The following is a 20,967-nucleotide window of genomic DNA, read 5'->3' on the forward strand; positions in this document are numbered from 1 at the left end:
CTAACAAGATCCCTCGTAATCTTGAATACATCCTTAACCCTGTGTGCTCTGAAGAGAACAATTCCAGCTTCTGCAATCTCTCCAAATACTATACCTCATACTTGGTGTCATGCTTGTAAAAGAACTCTGTAGCTTCTCCAAGACCTTGACACTCTTCCTAAACTGTGCTGTACAGATATTGTTCAAACATTAGACATTAAAGTGGGGAAGAAGACAGAAAAAAATTATTTCCGATGGTGGAAAAGTCTACACAGAGTTTTGAAAACGTGGAATATATTTAACAGTTACTAATTAAACAAAGACCAGATCAATACTGAGAAATATGTTAGATGGGTGGTTGAAAGAACAAAGAGGATAAATGAATGTGGAAAAAGAGCGAGTGACCACATGTGAATTGGTCTTTCTCAAATTTTCTGTTTGCTTTGTAACTCTGTGTAAGTTTACTGTCGCACACTAATTAGCAGTACCAGATATGGTGCACAGTATTCAAAGAACTGATAGTGGTAAACCATCTCCAGGCACTGACAGCGTCCAAACACACACAGACGTTCTTCCACTAATATCACTCGCAGAAATCTTAGGATTCACACACTTTTCTCTCAATTCCATGGAGGCATTGTCACTATATCTGATGTTTGACCTTTATGAAGACCAACCACATCTGTTTGTAAAGCAAAACTGTTTTATTACTTGTCTATTGTTGAATGAGTCAGTAACAAGGGGTTACCGGGGGATCTCCCCCATGGGGAATCCCACAAGACTCTACTAGCAACAATCCACAAGATGGAGCATCACTGATGAAACTTCACCCCAATCCTCTATAGTGTGTTGCCATAACCTGTCACCAGTTGAAGACCTCTTGCCTCTTTTATGGTGGCAAGTATATCCAAACTGTACACCAGGTTATTCCCAAAATGGGACTGGTGTCAATTTGGCTCAGTGGGTATGGCACTTTAGCTTTGTGAATTGGAACACTGGGCTTCAAATGGGCATCCACTCAGATGGGTGCTCTGGTGCTCCCAATTGCATATCAATGTCTTGATGTCTGAAAGTGTGGATTTGAGTATGCACTCACATGTTAAGATCTTTGAGAAGTACCTTACTTGGATGAGAAGGCAGTTTTCAGTTCGTGAATCTCCAAACTCAAACAAACTGGTTCACATTAATGCACAGTTGTTGTGTTTAAACAGTTAAGTTTTCTTTGAGAAACTTTTGGCACAAGGCAATTTTGTATCACATTGGGTACAATACCTTTAAGTTTTCTGTTTGGCTATTTCTATGCTTTGTGAGGCTGCTGGCCCTATAAGGTACTACCTCCTTTCTTCTGCATACTGCATCTGCTATTGTCCCTTGTGTTATACAGACAACCCCCACCTTCTTGTAGGGCTCAGGGATACTAACTGGGTGCAGAGCTCAGCACCAATCCAATTAGAGAACCTGAAGGTAGACAATTTTGTAGTCATATTGTCACTGGAGTAGTAATCCAAAGACCCAGGCTAATACTCTGGGGACGTGGGCTTAGATCCCATGCAGATGGTGAAATTTGCATTCAATTAACAAATCTTGAATGAAAAAAGAAAGCTAATCTGATGGCAGTCAGGAGTCGATTGTTGCTAAAACCCATCTGGTTCACTATAGGGAAGGAGAATCTGCCATCTTTCACTCAGTTTGACAATACCTACATGTGACTCCAGACCCACAGCTGTGTGGTTAACTCTTAACTGCCCTCTGAAATAACCCAACAAGAAGGTTCATTTTCAGACGTTTTGTTATCATACTAGGTAACATCATCAGTGAGCCTCCGGATGAAGCGCTGGTGGCATGGCCCGCTTTATATTTCTGCATTTAGGTTTCCTTGGGTTGGTGATGTAATTTCCTGTTTTTTTTCTCGGGGGTAGTAAATTAGATCCAGACCACCCCTCGAGAAGAACAACAGGAGATGATATCACCAACCCAAGGAAACCTAAACACATAAATACAAAGCAGGCCATCAGCACTTCATCCGGAGGCTCAATGATGATGTTACCTAGTATGATGACGAAACATCTGAAAATGAACTTTCCAGTTCAGCGAGCAAACCTACATCCAGAACCTCAACCTGTGTTACAAATCTTCTCAAAACTCACTAATAACCTAGCAAGCCACTCAGTTCGAGGACAATTAGGAATAGGCAACAAATGCTGGCCCTGCCAGTGACATCCATATCCCATTAAAGAAAAAAATGATTGTGTCACGTGAGTGATTGTGGTGCATTGTATGATTGGGTCCCAAATTTTTATCTGGGCCTCCGATTCCTGCTCTTGGTTTGAAAATCAAGTCTGTTAACAGGATCTAAGTTGACACTCCCACCAAAGGTCCGATGACACAATTTAGAAAAACCGATTGGGCTGTTCTCCCCAGTGCTATGACCAGTATCCACATCATTAAAACAGATTAACTGGCCATCATCTCACTGCTGATCAATGCAAACAGCAATGATTGATGATCAGATGATGTAGTTTTATGAATATGGGTGAGGGATAAATATTGGCGAAGACACTAAGATAGTTTCCCAACTCTTCTTCAAAATTGTGCCAAAGGTCTTTTACATCCATCTGAGAGACTTGATGGGCCTCTGTTTAAGCTAGCACTGCCAACAATGCAGAGCTCTCTGAGTTCTGATCTGGGTGTGTCAACAAGATTATGCACTCACCTGTTAAGTTCTTTGAGAAGTACCTTTATGGGATTGGACTTGACCCTAAATCCTCTGACTCAAAGGTGAGGGCGCTAACACCTGGGCCACAGTTGACATCGTTATAAGACCAGATGTCGGTAACAAAGTGTAGGATACCTTCTCCAAAAAGGTTGTGCTGGAATAATTGAAGAGTTGAAGACTGGCAGGTAGACAGAGTTCAGATCTACAATGACATAATTGAGTGACAGACTTGAAGGATTGAATAGTCTCCTCCCATTCCTGTGAGTCATTGAATTGAGGCTCCAGATGCCTGTCCATTTGATATAAAATATCTCATGGAGCACTTGGACTGTGTTTCTTTATGTTCTCTGAATAAACAGCTTTGCTTTAACTGAATAACAGAGCAGGCTCAAGGAGCCAAAGGTGTCCTCTTGATCCTAATGCCCTTAGCAACCTAGAATGTAGGACTGAAAAAACAATGAAATCACCACAGGGGTAAAGATTATCTTGCAGTTTTACACTGGAAGCCAGTAGTAATAAATCATCATCAATCAATTTTTATAAGTTTATTTGTCCCTGTTCTTGTAAGTTACTTTCTAAAAGTATTTTGCCTCGGTTGCCTTTATCTTACTGAATGGTCTTTTAGTAAATTATCTAGCTGCAAGACTCAGGAGACAGAAGAGACACAATCTTAAAAATACAATTTTCATATGTGATGAAAGTGTTTTTATATATAAAAATTTTATGGAGTTTGAATATTAAACAATTAGCACACAGGTTTGGTGTATTTGTGAAGGTATTTAATAATTAACTCGGTCAGTCTTTTCTGAAACACGATTTTAAAGCAGTATGTGTCAAAGAGCAGATGACTGAAGGCCTCCTGGAGAGTTAATGAGGGTTTGTTTATAACATGGCACTTTCCAACAGAAGAGAGAAAACATGGAAAACTTGGTTTTGGGTTCACCGTAATCAAGGATCAATTTTTGGTTTGATAAAATTAGCACTGGGAAAGGTTTTGTTCAGTTCAAAGATCTGAATGGGATCAAATGCAAGCATTGTTTGACCCACAAAAGGAGAGAGTTCAGAGTAGTTAGGAAAATAAGTTACTCCAGTGTAAGATTGTTGTTTTTGAAAACTTGCTGACTAACAGTGTTTGGTTGATAGACTGAGGAAGTCCAAACTCAAATGGGTAACTAGTCAAGGGAAAGTCCTTGCAACTTACTGGAACAGAACAGAAAAGAAGCAGTTAAGTTAGCCTACAGATTTGAATGTGAAGGAAACTTTCTTTGGATTTTGATTAACTGTAAAATGGTGGTGTTTGCAAGTAGGTAGGATTCTGTTTTGCATGGTGTTTGAAATCCTCTAAATTGGATTATATGATCATTTATTTTGTTTTACTTTTCTCTTTGTTAAATTAAAATAAAGACCAACCATGATCTGTCAAATCAGGATTCATTCTGGGATCTAACTTATCCAGTAATAACATCAACAGAGAACATAACACTTGTTGTCAAAAATGAACACGCACACAGGTGAGGATACCACAGACACAACAGATTGCAAGAGTGGGGACCTGTGGGACTGGCGTCAATGTAAAAAGAAACAAGTCTAATTTAACGTGGAGATGATGAGCCATGCTGTGTCTGAAGTGAACGCCTATATTGCACTGTTGTGAGCTAGTAAAAGGCCCATTTGTGAAAGATTGGCCTAGCTGTCATCCTGGGTGTATATAGGTCTGCCTTGAGTGTGTGGGTAAAAAGCATGTCCTGAGTGTGGTTCGTCCTTGAGGGAAGGCCAGCTAACCAATATGTCGGTGTCCTATGTCTGGCTGTGACGATTGCTGTCCAAAGAGAAGCCATGATAGTGAGGAAGGGACAGTTGTGTTGCAGGCATATTCTGAGTCTGCAGAATAGCCTGGGCCTGCTATATCTGGTTTATTATGGAACTGGGCCAACCTGGGTATTTGGGGCTGGTCAGCTTAAGTATAGGACTCTGTGTCTGAAGGGCCAGTCAGCCTGGATGTGTAGATGGCAAGTGGGAGGCTTGGCATGGGCTTGCAAGGGGCAGGCCCAGCCTGGGTAAAAATAAAATGTGAACAATACCAAGTTAATTGTCAAGTTGCATTTCTACATATTGGTGGTCATAAGTGGAGAGAGGAAAACCAGATAGGTGGCTCTTGCTAAATAAGGGGATAAAATGACCTTTCCAACTACCAAGTGGGATAGATCGACTGATGAAATTTTACACTCCGTTTGATCCCTGAAATTGAATGTTTCATTCTCTCTCTGTTTTCTAGCTGATTTTGGGATTTCGGCTCAAATCACTGCCACATTTGCGCGAAGAATGTCCTTCATTGGAACACCGTACTGGTATGATTGTACACTGGGGTTTGAAAAAGTTGCTTGGGGCACTAAATTCCACAACCACTGAAAAGGAAAGAGAGGCAATCTGTCTTGGGGACCTTTTGGTTTTTTCTCTCTTTTTGATTGGTATTGCTTTCCAACTGCATTATCCAACCAAAATGGCAGCTGGTTATTCTTCATCTGGCCTCTGTTAATGCCCCCTATTCCCAGGCTTCCATCAGTGGCCCTTAAGGATGCATCTCATGTGGCTTCTTTATAAACACTCCCAATGTTCCCAATCATGTGTTTTATGATGGGTTGTTTATATTTCACCATCTTCCTTGTCGCCCCTCATTGAGTCATACAGCATGGAAACAGATCCTTTTGTCTTATCAGTACATGTTGAACATAATCCCAAACTAAACTAGTCCCATCTGCCTCCTCCTAGCTCATGTCCCTGCAAACCTCTTTTTCTATATATTTAAACATTGCTAATTGTGCCCGCTTCCACTACTTCCTCAGGAAGTTCATTCCACACACGAACCACCCTCTGTGTAAAAACAAAATTGCCTATCATTTTTTAAAAAATCTTTCTCTTTTCACCTTAAAAATGTGCTCCCTAGTCTTGAAATCCCCAATGCTATGAAAAAAGACACCTCCCATTAACCCTATCTATACTGCTTATGGTTTTATAAAACTCTATATTTTTATAAACCTCTCAATTTCCTATGTTCCAGTGAGAAAAACTTTCTGCTTCTTTACCTGTGTAAATAGCTAGAGTTTAACTCCAGAATATGAACAAGTAGAAAAAGGAGCTGCTTTGATTTACTAATAACTGTTTCTCATGCTCCATCCGCTTCTGGGTCTTCCACAGGATGGCTCCTGAAGTCGCTGCTGTGGAGTTCAAAGGTGGCTATAATGAGCTGTGTGACATCTGGGCAGTTGGCATCACTGCTATCGAACTGGCCGAACTGCAGCCCCCAATGTTTGATGTTCATCCTTTGAGGTGGGTGCCATTTGCTAATTACTTTGATCTTATCCGAAGTGTCATGCCTCATTGCGGGGGTGACTCGCTGGAAGTCAAGCCTCACTATTCCTGAAGTCATCACAAAAGTTAAAGATTTTAAGCAGTACGTGAAGATTCCCCAATTTACCAGGTTGACAGAAAACATGGATCAGATTCTATACTTGTTACAAATAATTAGCCGCTAGGTACAGGCGAACAAATATGAAAAGTTGGCATATAACACAAATAATTAGAACTCTGATCCCCTTATAAACTTCCCCTTACACACAAAACAAAACTTGCATTTTATGGACAGAGGAGGAGGGAGAGAGGAAGGCATTTGAGTGGTTCTTGAGATGATTGTTACAATTTTTATGCTGATCAGAATACTGCTTCTCAGTCTTCATTCACTGGAAGCTTTAACTGGCTTGCAAGAGGCACAGAGACTGGATCATACTATGAAAGGTCTCTTGACTCATCAATTAAAAGTCATAGCTTATAGCAACTACTGTAGAGAAAACAAACTGCTTTTCTTTATGCTTAAATGTGGTGTCTTCTGTAGAGAACAGAGCTCATGGTGGAGGTCTGATATATTCTCTCGATCTTGTGCACAGATCCAAGCTATTCAGTTTTCTGAGATACAATCACATAGTTGTTGACAGTGGAAGGCTCACTTTTCGTCATCAATAACAGTAACTGGTCTACTAAGTAATCAGTTAATGTATCGACTAAAACTCAGCCTGTACACAATGCCTTGGCTCCAGTCATCTGAAAACCACAGTTTAATCACTGTTTGAAACTTGGGGCTGTACTTTAAGTGATGTCAGGTTACTTGTGAGATAACTCCATTGGGATTGGTATCCCATCACCAAGTCACCCTTTATTTACACTTGGAAAGTGCTTGACACTGATCCAGCTCCCTCAGAGCCAGCTTTCAGAGTGAACAGAACCCCTGACACTCCTGTTTATATTTGTCAACCAGGTATCTCCCTGATTGGACCAGATTAACAGCTCCAATCAGGGAACTCATATTCTATGAGGTCCATCTGCTGACCTTGTTACAATCACTACAACTTGCTTCCAAACATGCAGCAATTTTTACAGTAAACCTTGGCTTTTAAATCAATCCTTCTATTATTAATATCATTCAAACCTTCTATCAATAACAGTCCACAATTATAAATATAGAAAAATCAAAGAAAGGACCTTTCTAGAAATCGACTGTGGTTTGTATAGGAAGCCTTTGCCAACCAGACATTGACCCATTATTGTGTGCCTTCAGATCTATTACAGTTACAAGATGTTAATTTGTGTACTATTTAAGGTATTGTGTATTGCCGTTTCTCTCAGCATCCATGTGGCTGGGGAACCCCATACTCTATCGTCAGCCTCTGCTGTATGCCTTCCACTCTGCTTTAAAAATCCACACACAGACCTTGAGATGTCTATGTAGGAAGAAAAAAAAATCAGAGGGAGCATTGGTCCTGAATACTCAACAGTTGAGCATCCATGACCTATGAGGGAGACTGAGTTGGTGAGAATCGTATTCACTATAGTTTAGAAGAACTAGTGGGGTATCACAAAAACCTATAACATTCTAAAAGATTGGATTTCCTGATGATGGGGGAGTCCAGACCTGGGGCTATATTTTAAGGACAAGAGGTAAACCTTTAGGACTGAGATGAGGAGAAATTTCTTCACCAGAGAATGGTGAGCTTGTGGAAGTCACTGCCACAGAAGTGGTTGATGCTAAAACATAATGTGTTTTCAAGAAGGGTCTAGATATAGCTGTTGTGGCTAAAGGAATCAAGGGACATGGGGAGAGGGCAGGATTAGAGTATAAAGCTCAATGATCAGCTATGATCATAGTGAATGTTGGAACAGGCTCGAGGGGTTGAATGGCCTACTTATGTTTCTGTCTTCTTTGTTTCTATGACTCATTGCAGTAGGTAGTTTCAAAGATCCATAACCCTCTGAATGAATAAATTCTACTCCTCTCACTCCAGAATAACAGTCACCTTATCTTGAGACTATGACACCTAGTTCTAGTCTCATCAGTTTGGAGAAACTGCCTGTCAAGCTAGGAACTTTATACATTTCAATGGGATCACCTTTCATTCTTCACCAAAAGATACCTATCCATTATTTTACATTTCTTCTTGTGTAGAAGCACCCTTTTAATCCTGAGTATTGCCAACCCCCTGGTAGGCTGTTTTAGAAACCTTTTTCTTCAACAGTGCTCTTCCCTGTGGCCAAAGCAGCAGATGCCACCGCAGTCTTGGTCCACCCACGTTGATTGGGATTCACCAGGCATCCTGGGAGCGTGGGCTGCCCAGGATGTGGGTGGCAGTTTCACAATGAGGTATTTTGAATTTGAACTTGTTCCAACTTAAGCTGCAGTATTAACTCCTTGCACACTGAATGTTCCTGTTAATTAAATAATTTGCAGTAGTGCGCCTTATTTCACGGTCTTGCACTGAAGTTACTGTTGCTGTTGTAATGCCAGCATCCATCAATACACAATCTCACAGTGTGATAATGACCAGTTAATGGAGTAGAAATTCATTTTGGGCAATTTAAAAAGATGGATGATAACAAATCAGCTGCTTTATATTCATTGCATGATATTAAATTTTGTTAGTCAGTGGAACTAAGTGTTTTCAGACAATCAGCAATGGTCATCAGTAGATTTTTAGTTCCAGATATTTTTATTTATTGACTTCAAATTCTACCATCTGCTGTGACCAGAGTCCCCAGAATGTTAGCTGAGTTTCTGGATTAATAGTCAAGCAATAGTACCAGATTCCTAAACTCTAGAATGATGAGAATTGGTGACTGCCTAGCTTAGGTTTGTGGAGATTCTCTATTTGTCTCTCTACTTTTATTTCTTCTCTATCTCTTCCTCTCTCCCTCATGAGTTCTTTTCTGGTTCTTTGTCTTTCCCTGTTGTTGCTGGCACATCTACCTTTGCCTATGTTTTCCTCTGTCTATCTTTCTGTCTTTCTCTCCAGGATTTATCTTTCTTTCTATTTTTGTCTGTCTTTTTTTCTCTGTATCTATCAGGACATGGTAATTAATGTTCTCTGTTTTATCCAGAGTGCTCTTTCTAATGTCCAAAAGTGGTTACCAGCCACCCAAGTTAAAGGATAAAGCAAAATGGTGAGTTTAACTCTGATTTTTAAAATTAGCATGTTTTTACATAGGTCAACTGATAAGATTTGTTTTTATTAATACATTAGCTTAACTATGACTCCCAGTTTTCTCTCTGTTATGATTTGAGTTCTTTCTCACTATAGCTGGCTTGTGCTTTAGGAAGCACACATAATCATGTGAACAGAGCTCAGTCTTGTGTACAATGCTTTGAGAGAGTGACGTCAGTGAGAATAATGGACCTGTTTTAGTTTGGTTAAAGAGCTAGGTTTTAAAGGAGCATGTTAAAAAGAAAGAGGAGGAGCTAGAGAGGCAGTGAGGCCTCTTGAGGGAATTCTGGAGCCCAGAGCCTAAACAGCAAAGGTTGCCGGTGGTGGAGCAATGAAAGTTGGGCATAGCCAACCAGCCATAATTGGATGAGGCTTAGCTATCTGAGAGAGTTAGAGGGCTTGAAGAGATTATTGAATTTCCTGAAAAACTTCCGGGTATTTAATTAGAACTGCACTCAGGCAGCCAAGTTTTAAACAAAATAGTGTTGAGCTAATCTATGTGAATCTTTCTCAACCAATTTTCCCTATCAATCTTGGGCCCAATCCTTTTACAACAATCATAGGTAACTGAACCAGCTGCTTCTCATAGGAGACCGGAACCAAAGTTGCACTCTCAGTCTGTAAAGATTTCCCAGTATAGGTTTTCAGTTTAACCGATGTCTTGTGCAAACTTATGGGTTGGAGTCCAGAACAAATCTTGTTCAAGACTGATTCTGCAGTTACTGAAACAGCATTGTCGGTACTGACCTCAATTAGAACTGGATGCCCATTTAACCGGATGTTTATTTTGATTAGTTCTAAGTTGGATGTTGCTAAGCAATTTAACTGTTTCCAAGCCAGAGGTAGGTGGACTTTGCAAGCTGTGCACTCTCTGGGATAAAGGCTTATGAGTTCTCTTACTCAATTCAGGCCCAGTGGGACTCATTTATTGTCCCGAGTCCGCGTACTGGCAGCAACTACAATGACTTGCTGTCTCAGATCCTGAAGAAAATGTTAATCATTTGGCTGAGGCTTAGTTTTGTTTTAGGGTTTTGTTGTGGACTGACCTAGAGTCCCTCTGTTCAGGATTTGTCCTATGTGAGGCTACACAATTACATTAAGTGGTGTTAGACTGGTGAGGGTGTCCACTTCTATCAGAATACCATGCAACTCGTATGCTCCACTTATCTCATTTTCCAATGATAAAACCAGTTGTAGTCCAATTGGGCCTCAGCTAGTAGGTGCTTTTGCATGGTTGCATCATTAATTCCACATACCAAATGGTGTCTCATTATTTCATTAAGGATTAAACCAAAGTCACATGCCTCTGCCAGTCATCTTATTCTAGTCAGAAATCCTGATGTGGATTCCTCTGGTTCTCGAATGGCTGAGTAGAACTGATAGAATTTTAAAATTAGAGGAGGCTTGGTTAGATTTTAGTGTGGAAACAGGCCCTTCGGTCCAACATGTCCACACCGACCTGCCGAAGCGCAACCCACCCTACCCCTACATTTACCCCTTACCTAACACTACGGGCAATTTAGCATGGCCAATTCACCTGACCTGCACATCTTTGTACTGTGGGAGGAAACCGGAGAATCCGGAGGAAACCCACACAGACACGGGGAGAATGTGCAAACTCCACACAGTCAGTCGCCTGAGGCGGGAATTGAACCCGGGTCTCAGGCGCTGTGAGGCAGCAGTGCTAACCACTGTGCCACCGTGCCGCCCGTGGTGTCATAATCTTCCTTCACTAAATCCATCAACTCTTGAAAGGGGTTTGTATTTGGTGCCTCAGGGAAAGCTAGGCTCCTAATAACCAAAAAGGCTGCGAGCCCACAAGCTGCCGGGAGAATTACTCATTGCTTTTCATCTGACACAATGTCATTGACCTAGAAAAAATAACCCATTCTTTTCACATACTGGGCCCAGTCTTTGATAGCAGGATCGAACAAGTCAAGCTTCCCAACTAACGGCGTGATTCCAGAAATGCTTACCCCAACTCAAAGGCGACTGTTGCGAGTGTGTTTCTTCAGGACCATGCTTTTCTCTCGTCGCCACTGAAATAACTCCATAGAGGCTGGTATCCTGTCACCAAGTACCCTTTATTTACAAATGGCGAGTCCTTGACACTGATTTAGCTCCCTCAGAGCCAACTCTTTGAATAAACAGAATGTCTGACACTCCCATTCTTATCTGTCAGCCAGGACACCCTGATTGGACCTGATTAACAGCACCAATCAGGGAACTCCTATTCTGTGAGGTCCACCATTGCCGACCTCATTACAATCACTGTATCCATGAGTTATTGATGGGTGAGAGAGAAAAGGACAGGGAAGAAGTGCTTCAAGGTTGTGTTTGTTTATCTTTACACTCCAGAATTATTAGTCTAGTGCTTAGTTTTGGCAGAGGGTACTATGAGGTCTGATACTGCTTGACATGGTACAGCTATATCTGATGTAAATGTACACCAGCTATGTTAACTGGACTTGAGTGAATGGAAATAGGGGTCATACTTGGAAGAATCAACTGAGTGACAATGGGGATGAGAGTTTGTGATAGCTCTGGAGTAGAAATTGTGAATGAGCTGATACAGGTCTTCAAAATTATGAAATGGTTTCTTGGATTGAATATGGATAAGATGTTGTGGGGAATACCAACAATAGGCATTATAAATACATGATAAACCCTAATAAACAGAGTAGAGAGAAATACATAAAAGGATACAGATAGTTCTGAGATAACACACATTTCGGCAGCATGATTTGGCTATAATGTCGCTGAAGAATTAGGGAATGGTATTTTTGAGAATGCTTACCTCTGTTGGCAATAGCGCGATTCCAACGGACATCAGTTTGCATGCTACGTTCTGCGCATGTGCCAATGCGCCGAAATCTTCACACTGATCTGCACATGTGCCAGTGTCCGTGCATTCTGCACATGCGCAATGTCAGCACCAACCTTCGTGCTGTTCTACGCATGCGCCGATATCAGCTAACAACAGAGCAGCTTTCTGTGAGAGGTACTGTACACAGAGCAGCTTTCTTACATTTTTAAATGTACTGTGTTAAATTTACTTTTGTTTCATTAATAAATATGATTTTAACTTTCAGACTGTGCTATAGTTTGCATTCGGCTTTTGGGTGATGTTTGAACGATCGTGAGTGATTTGTTTGCTGGTCTGCCCCAACCCCACTTTTGCCATAAGGCCATTATTTACGTTAAGCGATTTTCTATTAAGCAAGGTTTCATTGGAAAGCAACTATGGCGTTATAGGAGAACTACCTGTGTGTTGACACCATTGGATGAATGGAAGTTTACATAGCACCAATGCTGATACAGGCAAATGAGTTTGGGGTGAGGAGTAGGGAGGGTGAAATTTTGACCTTTGATTAAGGTAGACAGAAGTTGTGACCTTTACTGTCTTCCCCCTCAGGAGCGCGGCATTCCACAATTTTGCCAAGTTGACATTAACAAAGAATCCAAAAAAGAGGCCAGCTGCCAGCAAGATGCTAACGGTAAGTACAACCAAGAACGAGCCTGAGTGGAGTTGCAACATTAGGCTACGCTCACATACTCATACAACTGCACATTCCTAGCTGGTATCGGTTGGTGGCCTTTGACCTTTCAACCACTTGGCCACAATCTGATCCCTTCACCTTGACAGTAAACCCCATCCTTGTCCTTTTGCTGGCGTAGTGAAAGAACACTGTGCAGGTGGAACTAATCCAAGATCCATTGCAGCACAGAATGCCCTCAAGTAATACTTTAGGCCCTTTATTCACTTAGTATGATAGGCATGGAAGAACTTTGAACTTTCAGTATGTTTAACTGTCAACAAAGTCTTGTGATGGACAGAAGATGAGAGAGTACCGACCTCCTGACTGACTTGCTCTACTGGCTATAATAAGTGTGTTTATAAAAATGAAGATATGTAGATGCTTTTTTAACCCATTTGTGGTCAATTTGAATAATGAGCAGAAGCTTTCATGGGTGTAAATAAAGATGATTCTTTGTTCATGAATTCGCCCCAAATGGCTAACTCTGTCACTCAGCAATCACAGCAACACATGAAAGAAAACATACAAAGGTAATGCACTTCTACAAATCATAAACCCAAAGGTAGTTTGTAATTCACATGTTTGGCTTAGTCTTAGGAAAAGCATACTTTTGAGGCCGTGTGAAGAAAGGGTTTTCACTCCTGAAGGCTAATCAATATGGATTCAATAGCCAGAGTACATATCAGGATTAATTGCAGAATTTCCCTGATTTAGATGAATTTTCAGCAGATCCAGAAGTTAGTTACTTGTGGTCTAGTTACTGGGAAGTCAGGTTTCTGTACTGATGGACGTGAAAATGACTAAACTTGAAAACTTTCTGCTGCTGTCTTTGCAGTTGTTCACAAGCTAATTGTTTTCCTCCATTGGTTCTTGGGGGGAATAAAATTTTTTATGTGCAGTCAATTTCAGTCACACGATCAATACTTCTGTTGTCCACTCAATGATTTAAAATTAGGATTGATTAGTATAGAAAGCAGAAAAGATGGTGGCCATTCAGACTGACTTACGATTTGACTGGCTTCTCAAGCTCTCATTGTTGAGTTTAAAGGAAGGAGATGGAGTGATTGCAATGAAGTTAGCCATGCAGCCTTCAGAGAATATGAGTTCCCTGATTGGGGCTGTTAATCTGGTCCAATCAGGGAGTCCTGGTTGACAGAGAAGAACAGGAGGAGTCTTGTTCCTGTGGTGTAGTAGTCTTCACGTTCGCCTTATGCGCAAAATGTCCCCAATTCAAAACTGGGCAGAAAATACCTTGTTCTCCAACAGCTGCCTTTGTCCACTTCACTGTTTGATCACACAGCATTGCCCTTTGATGTGAAGGGCACTGCTTGTCACTTGCCACTCGGGTGTTTCCTTTCTTCCTGGGTGGAAATTTGAATAAAGATTCATGCACCTTGTGTCTTTCACTGTGTCTCACACCTGCACACAAACCATGGGTGCTAGGGGGAAAAATAAGCACTAATGCAGTTAGGTGGTAGTGTGGGGGTTAGAAAAAAAAAAGAATAGGAGTCAGACAAAAAAAAAAACAGGTGGATCAGACATCCTGTTCACTCTGAGAGCTGGCTATGAGAGAGCTGGATCTATGTCAATAAATGGTGACTTGGTGATGGGATACCAGCCTCTGTGGAGATATTTCCAGAGACAGTAATTTTGAGAGTCTGTAGATTTTCAGTTTTGAGTTAGTGCACCAGTGATAGCAGGTGTGAATTCCACAAATGGGTTTCATCTTGGTATATTCCCACCCATATCATTCAATTGGGAACTATCAGAAACTTGAGGCAGTTTGTGCAGCAATTTCAAATGTCACCTGACCCTTGGTAACCATGTTAGCAGCCTTTTAATGTCCTTTTTATTTCAAAACAAAAGGCAGTTCCAGAAATTTCTAAGCTGAATACTGTCCTTGTTTAAAGTTACGAATATTACATGTCTTTACTAGACGTGAAAATTTCTTCAAAAGAAAATCTATGAATTACAACAGACAACTTACAAGTAAAATTGCAGCAAAGACTCCTGATAAAAGTAGGGTGATTTCACCAAGAATGAGTAGAAGATAGCTATATAATAGAAATCCTGTGCCTACGATCAATTCCAGTTGTTTATAACAGTGTGATCTCCAAGCATAACTGATGGAGAATTTACTCATCATTTCTATTCTGGCCACAAATATTGTTGTCTCTATATGCAGTCCACTACAGATTTCCAAAGAGTTTGGCAAACTGATGACAAATAAAGGAAATTTATCAGAATGACCTTGGGGATTAAGGACTTTTTCAGTGATGTAGAAAGATGAGGAAAATCAAAATTCATCTCTTTCGAACAAAGATGAATGGAGGATTTATAGAAATATTTAAAATTAAGAAGGCTTTTGACAAATGGATTAAGAAACTCTTTCCACTGGTAGATCAATCAGAAACTGGGTGACAACACATATTTAAGATATTTGGAAAAAAACGAGGAGGGGAGATTACAGTTTATTTTACACCACATGTTTTTTTAATCTGGAATACACTGATTGAAAGAATAGTGAAAGCTGATTTAATGGCAACTTTCAAAAGGCTGTTGGATAAATTTAAAATTCAATTTTGAAATTTCCAAACTTGCATGTCTCTCTTTCAAGCTCCCAATCTCTTCCTTGCTCTTTAATTCACTCCATTTCCCATACCTCCCACTCCTCTTTCACCTCCACTTTGTTTGCTTTTCTACCTCTTTCTTTCACCATCACACTCTCGCTGTCCTTCTCCCTACTCTGACTCGGTTTCACTTGCTCTCCTTTAGCACCAGTTTGTGGCACAGCCTGGCCTCAGTCGGGTCCTGGTTCATGAACTAATTGACAAGCTGCGGAATCCAGAGAAACACACCAGCCTCCAAGAGTTGGATGAAGATGACCTTGAGGTACGTTACACTGTGAGTACCTCTACATTACATTCCCCTACTGCTGGGGACCAAGGTGGGGGAGCATTAACTTGGCTAAATGTTGGGCCAAAAGGATTAGAACAGAAACTTGCCCACCTACTGTAACGTGGGACACTTAGGCCTCCTTTTTGGGTCACAAAAAACATATAGGCTTCTTCCTTCTACTGGGATTGGGGGAAATTCAAGCCTCATTCTTGCTGGGATGATAGAAAGTGCAGGCCTTGCTTGAATTGGGTTTGGGTGATATGCAGGCCTCTGACCCACTACTAAAACTGGAAGATGTGCAGATCTTTTTATTGCTTGGGATTGCAAGTGCAGGCCTCATGGGAAAATCCAGTAATGATCCAGTAATACTTGAAAAGAAATGTACTGGTCCCCCATTTTGAAGTATATGAGTTAAATAAGTCTAATATGTTTCATTTGCCAGTTTTACTGTTTTTCTTTCTCTTGGGATTGGGGAAAAAAAGCTCAGGCTTCACTCCAATTGAAATGGGTCAAGGCAGTTTACAGTGAACAACCTTGACACAGTCTGCCTATATTTGCCAACTGTTGCTAGCCCCATTCTCTGACACATCCCCTAGAGCTAAGTCCACTCAAGTCTAGTTAATAATGCTTCCTGTCTTGTTGCACTTGTAACCCTGAATCGTTGTTAGCAATAAGACAGGGAATTCACTTCAGTCCTCTGTTTTTCTGCAAGAATGGGAGAGTATCTATCTTGAGAACTTTTGAGGCAGTACATGGCGGGCTATACTCTGTATCTATCAGTAATGAGTATCTGATGAAACAAATGAGATATATGCATCAGTTCACACTCTGATCCTTTCACTCTCCATAGCCGCCTCCTGCTGTCCCACGTAGGATTCACTCAACTAATCGGCATTCAAAAGCAGAAAGAACAAGCTCAGAAATAAAGTGTAAGTCTCAGTCTTCCATGAAAATTGATTCACCAGAATATCAGTTCTCTGCTCAGTCCTAGTTAGCAGTTTAGTTCAGTAAAAAAAAATGCGCATTATGTATATGCTAAAGTTCACTTAGAGAATCTGAACTGCCGCAACTATGTGCACTTTTATTTCCATGTTCTGGACAGCAGCTGTGAAAAGAAAGTGATCGAAGGGTATGTTGATGTGGTTAGATGAAGGGGTGGGAGGAGGATGGTATGGAACAAAAACATCATAGATCCGTTGGGTCAAATGGCCTGTTTCCATGCAGTATGTTGTTTGTAATACTATTGATTGGAACTCACTTATTTTCTATGGGGTGGGGGTTTGGGGTGGGGGGACTTGAAGTCTGACTCCTACCACTGCAGAGGCCTTCTGGAAATTCCTGCCCTGAATGCACATCTAAAATGCTAAGGCCCACAGGGTTGGAATATAGCCATAAATAAAGGGCACTTTCCTCTAGCAAGCCTTCCACTTCTGCCCCCAAGAGAACTCGTAACAGCTCTCTTGCTGATCCTTATAGGGTAGTGGGACTAAGGTAGACAAGGAGTGGATCGGTCTGTTCTCAAACCATAATTTCCACATGGTAGTGGGATAGTGGTGGGATTACTGCAGTGCAAGGGCAGAGTAAACATTTATCATGGTGGGAGGTTGTACTGAATCCTGATCAAAAGCTTCCTTCACCCAATTTGTGTTGTTAATTAAGAAAAAATCACAAGGTGATAAAGTGGTTTGTGGACTTCAGTTCAGGATTGTTCCATGTGATGTGAAACTGTGAGATATTTTATCTTCTGAACAATTTGAAGAGAATTGTTTCCTCTGGCAAGAAAAAGAGGTCAGGAACTAGAGTATTTTAAATCACTGGCAAAAAAAAAATTGAAGACGTTTTTTTAAACGTGCTGAGTTATGATGATCTGGAATGTGCTGCCTTAGAGGGCAGTGGAAGCAGGTTCAATAATTCCTTTCAAAAGGAAATTAGATAAATATTTGAAAAGGAAACATATCTAAGGTATTCTGGAACAAGTGCACCAATTGGCTATCACTTTCGGAGAAGTGGAACAGATGTTATGGGCTGAATGATGACCTCCTGTGTTCTGACTGTATAATTAGATAGAAGAATGATCTGAAACCTCCAGCTCAGCTGTCTAGAGTCAATTCACTAAACTCCCTTTAATAGAAAAATTGATGATTATCTGCAATGTGGGGTTGTAGGTGGCAAGAGCAAATTTCAACACATTAAACTTTTCACTGCTTAAATAGATGGCCCTAGTTTGGGCTGGGTGAAAAACCCAAACTGGGAAGCTATGTGGTTCCATCTGGTTAATTTCTAACTGTACCCCTTTGGACAAACTCCAGAAAACCAAAAAAGGGACTGACTCTGTCAATGAACACTTCATTATCAAACTGGTGAATCGTAATGGAAAATAAGAGGGTATATTCTGCATGGGGCAAATGGAGAACCAGCAGGAAATCAATGTTACTGGTCTAGTCATCCAGAGGCCTGCACTAATTAATTTGAGATATGGGTTCAAACCCATGTTGTAGCTGAGGAAATTTAAATTCAGTTGATTGATAAATCTGGAATAAAAGCAAAATATTAAAGTTCCAGGATTTTTAAAAATGCCTATCTAACATCCTTCAGGGAAGGATATCTGCCTCCTTTCCTGCTAAATTTGAGATTCCAGATCACAGTAACATGATTGTTTCTTGACTGCCCTCTAAAATAGCTGAGCAAGTCACTCAGGTCATGCGCAATTAGGGATGAGCAATAAAAGCTGACCTCATTCATCATGCCCATGCCAGCATTTTCAAAAAAAAACTCTCACATACTTATGGCATTTGAAATCAGACTAATTGTGGGGCGTTAGTTTAAATAGCAGTTTAAAGTGTGGCAATGTTTTTGAGCTTGTCGCCAAGGTAGACATCTAAAACTTTGACCAGGTTTCAATGGCAGCTGCTGCAAAGCTCAGCAATGTTAGTGAAGGACGTCAGCATAATGTAGCATGACTGGCCATTATGGATTTGTTGGTTTCTGACAACCTGACAATATTTTTGCAGTTCACAAGATTCAGTTTGAACAAGCCATACAGAGGGAAGAATCCTGGCAGAATAAGGTGAGGCCTTCAGTGACATTACTTTGGTCAACTTGGAGTCACCCAGCAGAAATTCTTCTCTACCTCTGACTCCACAAAGTGGTGCACTCAGCAAAAGGAACAGTTACTGTGAATGGAGCAATGAAGGATTCATAGAAAGCAGAAACTTGTATTTGTATAGTGCCTTGCAGGTTAGGAGGTCCCAGTATGCCTTACAGCTAAACAAAGCATTCCTGAACTGTTGTAATATGGAAAATGCAAGGGCCAATTTATTCATAGCAAGATCCCACAAACACCAAATATGAAACTGGCTGTTTTTGATTGGGGTACAAATATTTTCCCAGGTCATTGGAGCAACTCGCCTGCTCCACTTAAAAACAGCACTGTGGAATTGTTCACCTCCTTCTGGGAGGGCAGACGTCGACGGGTTGGACCAAAGGATCTGTTTCCATGCTGTAAATCTCTATGACATGGTCTCAGTTTGGCTTCTCTTTGGAAAGACACTACCTCCAACAGCGTGGCAGTCTCTCAGTACTGCCACCTGGGGTTTATAGTCAGGTTCCTGAAGCAATATCTGATGTGGAGGTACAAGTACTAAACATTGAGCCATGATTGACTTGCTTATGTGCTACCCCAGATTGTTCTAGTATGTGTTATGTCCCTTGTACAGCTCAAAAGGGAAGCAGGTTTGAGAGGGGGAGGAGGTCCTCCTTATACCAAGGGTGAGTGACATTGGTATTGGCCTCACAGTCCAGATTGACCCTATCTGACCCCACACAGTGCAATATGATTTTAGATAATTATCCATCCCTCTTTTTGATTCCACATAGTCTGTTTTTTTCCCTGTTGTATCTAAATTGATTGGTTGCCTTGATTCACAGTCTGACTGTGACACAATCATGGGTACTGGTTCAGATGTCCTTCCACTAGTAACTGAGGCAGTCGAGTCAGGGACAAAGTATTGTAGAATCAGATGATGACTCTTTGCTGAATTTATTCTTTTCATCTAGGATCAATCTGTGGACCAGAATTCAATGTCCTCACAAAGTGTGTCTGTTTCTGGGAGGAAGGACAGGTGAGTCAACCATCTTCAGCATGGCTACGAGCCATTCAAAGAAATGACTGGATGTGCATGTTTGTGTCTGTGTGAACATGGAACATGTGTATTTATGTGTATGAGCATGGGGAGGCAATGGCCTTGTGGTATTATTGCTCGGCTGTTAATCCAGAGACTCAGGTAACATTCTGGGGAATTGGGTTTGAATCCTGCAGATGGTGTAATTTGAAATCTGTAAAATCTAGAAGTAAGAGTCTAATGATAATTGTGAATCCAATGTCAATTGTTAGAAAAACACATCTGATTCACTAATGTCCTTCAGGGAAGGAAACTGCCATCCTTACCCGGTCTGGCTCTTAACTGCCCTCTGGGTAGTTAGGGATGGGCAATAGATGCTGGCTTGGCCAGTGATGCCCTCATCGAATGATTAAAAAAAAGTGTGTGCATGAGCTTATTTGTGACTGTCTGTTTATCTGTTTGTATACATGTGTCTACTCTGTGTACCTTTATATGGATATTTATGTTTATAACTATGTATAAATTCATGTGTGCATGGTCATGCTTGTGTTATGTGCATACAAAGGTTTGTATGCCTGTTCACATGTATATTGACATGTTCACATTACTTGTATATTTGTGTTTCTAAATGTGCATGTTTACCTGTATGTCCATATATGCCTGTGTGTTGCTGGTGTTGGAAAGGGCACTGATGACTATAGACAGGGGAAGGGGAATCCTATGTGACAGAAATAAGCAAATAAAACTCATGGCTGATTCTGTTTGTCTGCAGGGAGAAGCAATCGGATTCAGATGATGATTATGATGATGTTGCTGTGTAAGTGGAAGCTCCAATGTCAAAGAGTCTGGTGTCCATGGCAGAGTCATTAACTGATCACCTTCCCCATTCAAATAAGGCAAATCAAATTCTGACAGTGGAGACTGGGGGTATCTGTTTTGGAAATGCCAACTGTAAATGTCTTAGCTCGAGCAACCTCTGCTAGGGATATCACAATTTTGACAATCCCTAATCAGTTTTAAACATTAAGAACTCCAGGCTGAAAATTGACTCTCCAATGCTCTCTGATGTTGGACGTAGGTTGTATAGTGGCCTTGCTGGCTGACCTGGAGCATTCACCATTTCCCCAGTTGCTACAATAATCATTAAACATTCAGATGTTTGTGTTGCTTTCCTTGCTCATCTCTTC

At 40.9% G+C, this 20,967-nt stretch overlaps 1 protein-coding gene across 5 annotated transcripts in view; it reads left to right on the top strand.

The window, feature by feature from the left end:
• The window catches only part of LOC122542857 (mitogen-activated protein kinase kinase kinase kinase 5-like), a 130,556-nt gene that overhangs the window by 69,350 nt on the left and 40,239 nt on the right, over positions 1-20,967 (top strand). For 3 of the 5 annotated variants that reach the window (XM_043680955.2, XM_043680957.2, XM_043680954.2), the window contains exons 8-16: positions 4,971-5,043; positions 5,891-6,022; positions 9,119-9,181; positions 12,638-12,719; positions 15,537-15,665; positions 16,510-16,588; positions 18,671-18,726; positions 19,716-19,780; positions 20,553-20,597. In XM_043680955.2, coding sequence (XP_043536890.2) covers positions 4,971-5,043; positions 5,891-6,022; positions 9,119-9,181; positions 12,638-12,719; positions 15,537-15,665; positions 16,510-16,588; positions 18,671-18,726; positions 19,716-19,780; positions 20,553-20,597 — 724 coding nt within the window. The remainder of the gene's footprint in view (positions 1-4,970; positions 5,044-5,890; positions 6,023-9,118; positions 9,182-12,637; positions 12,720-15,536; positions 15,666-16,509; positions 16,589-18,670; positions 18,727-19,715; positions 19,781-20,552; positions 20,598-20,967) is intronic. The other 2 variants (XM_087984049.1, XM_043680956.2) reach the window with 1 other exon arrangement.

The sequence above is a fragment of the Chiloscyllium plagiosum genome, unplaced genomic scaffold (genome assembly GCF_037043375.1).
Source record: "Chiloscyllium plagiosum isolate Xiang-an unplaced genomic scaffold, Cpla_swu_hap1 HiC_scaffold_47, whole genome shotgun sequence".
Lineage (NCBI taxonomy): Eukaryota > Metazoa > Chordata > Chondrichthyes > Orectolobiformes > Hemiscylliidae > Chiloscyllium > Chiloscyllium plagiosum.